General features: G+C 37.2%; 1 protein-coding gene across 1 annotated transcript; it reads left to right on the forward strand.

Annotated features, from left to right (window-relative positions):
- Positions 1–4,194: 4,194 nt before the first annotated feature.
- LOC108539783 (peptidyl-prolyl cis-trans isomerase A) lies at positions 4,195–4,951 on the forward strand. The gene has a single exon (XM_017888680.1). The coding sequence runs from the start codon at positions 4,236–4,238 to the stop codon at positions 4,731–4,733; it is 498 nt and encodes a 165-aa protein (XP_017744169.1). The 5' UTR covers positions 4,195–4,235; the 3' UTR covers positions 4,734–4,951.
- Positions 4,952–5,160: the final 209 nt, after the last annotated feature.

Here is a 5,160-nt window from a genome sequence, read left to right on the forward strand (position 1 = left end):
AAACAACTGTACAACAGAAACAAACCTGTCACATAATCACCTCGAATGCAAACAGGTTAAATGCTCCAGAAACAGAATGGCTGAATATATTTTAAAAACACGATCCAACTAAATGCTGCTTGCGAGAAACTAGCCTTGTTGGTAAAGACACATATGAACTGAAATTAAAGGGATGGAAAAAAATATTTTGTACAAATTGGAAACCAAAAGTGACCAGAAGCTACAGTTATATCAGATAAAACAGACTTTAAGTCAAGAAAGGTAAAAGATAAAGACAAAGAAAGTCATTAAATAATGATAAGTGGATCAATCCAGGAAGAGGATATAACAATTCTAAATATATATGTATCCAACACCAGAGCATCCAGATTCATAAAGCAAATATTACTAGATCTAAAGAGAGAGAGAGACTCAAGTACAAAATAGTGGGGACTTCAACATCCCACTCTCAGCATTAGACAGATCATCTAAAGAGAAAATCAACAAAGAAACATTAGATTTAAATTGGACTTCAGCCCAGATGGATTTAACAGACATTTACAGAACCACTGTACTCAACAACTTCAGAATATACATTTTCATCAGCACATGGAACATTCTCCAGGACAGACTACAAAACAAGTCTCAACAAATGTTTAAAAATTATATATCAAGTATCTTCTTAGACCACAACAGAATAAAACCAGAAATCAATACCAACAGGAACTTTGGAAACTACACAAACAGATGGAAATTCCCTATGTTCCTGGGTCAATAAAGAAAAAATGAAAATCAAAAAAATCCCTGAAAAAAATGAAAATAAAAACACATTTCAAAACTGTGTGATACAGCAAAAACAGAGCTAAGAGGGAATTCCATAGCATTAAATACCTACCTGAAAAAAGCAGACAGCTTACAAACTCACAATCTAATAATGCATCTCAAGGAACTAGAAGTGCAAAAACAAATCGAACCCCAAATTAGCAGAAGAGAAGAAATAATAAAAATCAGAGCAGACTAAATGGCATACAGACCAGAAAACAATACAAAGGATGAATGAAACAAAACTTGATTTTCAAAAGATAAACAAAATTGATAAACCACTAGCTAGACTAACCAAGAAAAGAAGAAGGCTGGGCACAGTGGTTCATACCTATAATCCCAGCATTTTGAGAGCTGCAGTGTGGGAAGACTGCTTGAGGCCAGGAGTTCAAGACCAGTGTGGGCAACATAGCAAGACCTTATCTCTAAAAACAATTTTTTTAAGTTACCCAAGGGTGGTGGTACCCATCTGTAGTCCTAGCTACTTGGGAAGCTGAGGCTGGTGGACTGCTTGACCCAGGGGTTTGAGGCTGCAGTGAGCTGTGATCATGCCACTGCACTCCAGCCTGGGCAACACAGTGAGGCCCTGTTTCTAAAAAAATTTTTAAATGAAAAAAAGAAAACAATATCAGAAGTGAATAAGGAGGCATCACAACTGATACCACAGAAATACAAAAGGTCATCGGAGACTACTATAAAAAAAAACCTATATACTCACAAACTAGAAAACCTGGAAGAAATGGATACACTGGAAATATACAACCTGCCCAGACTGAGTCAGGAGGAAATAAAAATCCTGAACAGACCAATAAGGAATAGTGAGACTGAATCAGTAGTAAAAGTCTCCCAATACAGAAAAGCCCAGGTCCAGATGAATTCACAGCAGAATTCCACTAAAACTACAAAGAAGAACTAATACTAATCCTTCTGAAACTACTCCAAAATATCAAAGGGAATGGAATTCTTCCTAATTCATTCTACGAGGCCAGCATTACCCTGATACCAAAACCAGACACGACTGCAACAAAATAAAACTACAGGCCAATATCCCTGATGAACACAGACACAATAATGCTCAACAAAATATTAGCAAACCGAATTCAACAGCACATCAGAAAAATAATACACCATAATCAAGTGAGATTTATACCAGGAATACAAGTATGGTTTAACATACAGAAATCAATAAACATGATATATCACAAAACAGAGTGAGTGATAAAAACCATATGGCCATCTCAATAAATGCAAAAAAGCATTTGATAAAATTCAACATCGCCTCATGATAAAAACTCTCAACAAACTAAGCATAGTGGTGACATACCTCAAAATAATGAAGCCATATATGACAAAGCCACAACCAACATAATACTAGAGAAAAGCTTAAAGTATTTTCTCTAAGAATTAGAAGAAGATATGTACTTTCACTACTCCTATTCAACATAATACTGGAAGTCCTAGCCAGAGCAGCCAGGAAAGAGAAATAAATAAAAGGAAACCAAATAGAAAACGAGGAAGTCAAATTGTCCTTCTTTGCTGATGATATAATTTCATCCAGAAAAAACTGAAGACTCCACCAAATGAAGCTCAACCAAAAAACTTTTTTTTTTTTTTTTTTTTGAAATGGAGTCTTGCTTGTCGCCAGGGCTGGAGTGCAGTGGTGCGATCTCGGCTCACAGGTTCAAGGGACTCTCCTGCCTCAGCCTCCCGAGTAGCTGGGATTATAGGTGCGCACCACCACACCCAGCTAATTTTTGCTTTTTTTTTTTTTTTTTTAGTAGAGACAGGGTTTCACCATGTTGGCCAGGATGGTCTCAATCTCTTAACCTTGTGATCCACCCACTTCAGCTTCCCAAAGTGCTGGCATTACAGGCGTGAGCCACCACGCCCAGCCCAATAAAACTTGTAGATGCGATAAATGAATTCAATAAGTTACAGGATACACAGTCAACATACAAAAAGCAGTAGCATTTCCATACACCAATAGTGATCTAGTCAAGAAAGACATCAAGAAGACAATCACATTTACAATAGCTACACAAAATACCTAGGAATAATTTAACCAAGGAAACGAAAGATTTCTATAAGGAAAGCTACAAAGTGCTGATCAAAGAAACTGAAGATGACACAAATGGAAAAGCATCCCATGTTCATGGATAAGAAGAATTAATATCATTAAAACGATCATATTGCCCAAAGCAATCTACAGATTCAATGCAAGCCCTATCAAAATACCGACCTCATTCACAGAATTAGAAAAAAAATGTCTAAAATTCATATGGAACCAAAAAACGGCATAAAGAGCTAAAGCAATCCTGAGCAAAAAGAACAAAGCTGGAGGCATTACAGTATCTGACTTCAAAATATATAACAAGGGTACAGTAACCAGAACAGTATTGTACTTATATAGAAATAGACATAGAGATCAATGGAGCAGAATAGAGAACCCAGAAATAAAACCACAAAGTTTCTGGTTTAATAGTCCCATTAAAAAGTGAACAAAGAACATGAACAGACATTTCTTAAAAGAAGACACACAAACAGCCAACAAGTATGTGAAAAAATGTTCAACATAATCTTCAACAAAGCTGACAAGAACTTACACTGGGGGAAAAGGACACCCTCTTCAATAAATGATGGTGGAAAAAATTGGATAGCCACATGCAGAAGAATGAAATTAGACCTTATCTATCACCATACACAAAAGTCAATTCACAATGGATTAAATACTTAAAATGTAAGACCTGAAACTATAAAAATACTTAAATGTAAGACCTGAAACTATAAAAACACTAGAAGAAAACCTAGGGAAAACTCTCCCGGACATTGGTCTAGGCAAAGAATTTATGACTAAGACCTCAAAAGCATAGGCAACAAAAGCAAAAACAGACAAATGAAACTATATTAAATTAAAAAGCTTCTGCACAGCAAAGAAAACAATCAGCAGAGTGAAAAGACAACCGTTAAATAGGGAGAAAATATTTACAAATTATTCTTGTGACAGAGAATCAACATCCAGAATATAAAAGGAACTCAAACAATCAAAAGGGAAAAAAAACAAACAGTCCCATTAAAAAGTGAACAAAGGACCTGAACAGACATTTCTTGAAAGAAGACACACACACAGTCAAGAAGTATGTGAAAAAATGTTCAACATAATTAATCACCAGAGAAATGCAAATCAAAACCACAATGAGATGTCATCTTGAACCATTCAGAATGGCTACTGTTAAAAATAGAATGGCAATTATCAAAAAATAACAGGTGTTGGTGAGGATGCAGGAAAAAGAAAATACTTACATATTATTGGTGGAAATGTAAACTAGTACAGCCACCATGGAAAACAGTACAGAGATTTTTCAAAAAAACCAACAATAAAATTACCACTCGGCTTTGCAGACGCTGCCGCCGAGGAAATTCTTGTAGTACTAGCCATGGTCAACCCTACCGTGTTCTTCGACATTGCCGTCGACGGCGAGCCCTTGGGCCGCGTCTCCTTCGAGCTGTTTGCAGACAAGGTTCCAAAGACAGCAGAAAATTTTCGTGCTCTGAGCACTGGAGAGAAAGGATTTGGTTATAAGGGTTCCTGCTTTCACAGAATTATTCCAGGGTTTATGTGTCAGGGTGGTGACTTCACACGCCATAATGGCACTGGTGGCAAGTCCATCTATGGGGAGAAATTTGAAGATGAGAACTTCATCCTAAAGCATACAGGTCCTGGCATCTTGTCCATGGCAAATGCTGGACCCAACACAAATGGTTCCCAGTTTTTCATCTGCACTGCCAAGACTGAGTGGTTGGATGGCAAGCATGTGGTCTTTGGCAAAGTGAAAGAAGGCATGAATATTGTGGAGGCCATGGAGCGCTTTGGGTCCAGGAATGGCAAGACCAGCAAGAAGATCACCATTGCTGACTGTGGACAACTCGAATAAGTTTGACTTGTGTTTTATCTTAACCACCAGACCATTCCTTCTGTAGCTCAGGAGAGCACCCCTCCACCCCATTTGCTCGCAGTATCCTAGAATCTTTGTGCTCTCGCTGCAGTTCCCTTTGGGTTCCATGTTTTCCTTGTTCTCTCCCATGCCTAGCTGGATTGCAGAGTTAAGTTTATGATTATGAAATAAAAACTAAATAACAAAAAAAAAAAAAATTACCACTCAATCAAGCAATCCCACTACTGGGTATCTACCCAGAGGAAATAAAATCCATATATCAAAGTAGTACCTGCACTCCCATGTTTATTGCAGTACTATTCACAATAACAAAGATAGGGAATCAACCTAAGTATTGATCAAAGGATGAATGAATAAAGAAAATGTAGTATATACACAAAGGAATACTATGCCGCCATAAAAAAGA

The sequence above is a fragment of the Rhinopithecus bieti genome, unplaced genomic scaffold (genome assembly GCF_001698545.2).
Source record: "Rhinopithecus bieti isolate Rb0 unplaced genomic scaffold, ASM169854v2 scaffold_18153, whole genome shotgun sequence".
Lineage (NCBI taxonomy): Eukaryota > Metazoa > Chordata > Mammalia > Primates > Cercopithecidae > Rhinopithecus > Rhinopithecus bieti.

Excerpts from the sequence above, each read along its gene's own strand:
- LOC108539783 (XM_017888680.1), top strand. The coding sequence starts at position 4,236 with ATGGTCAACCCTACCGTGTTCTTCGACATTGCCGTCGACGGCGAGCCC.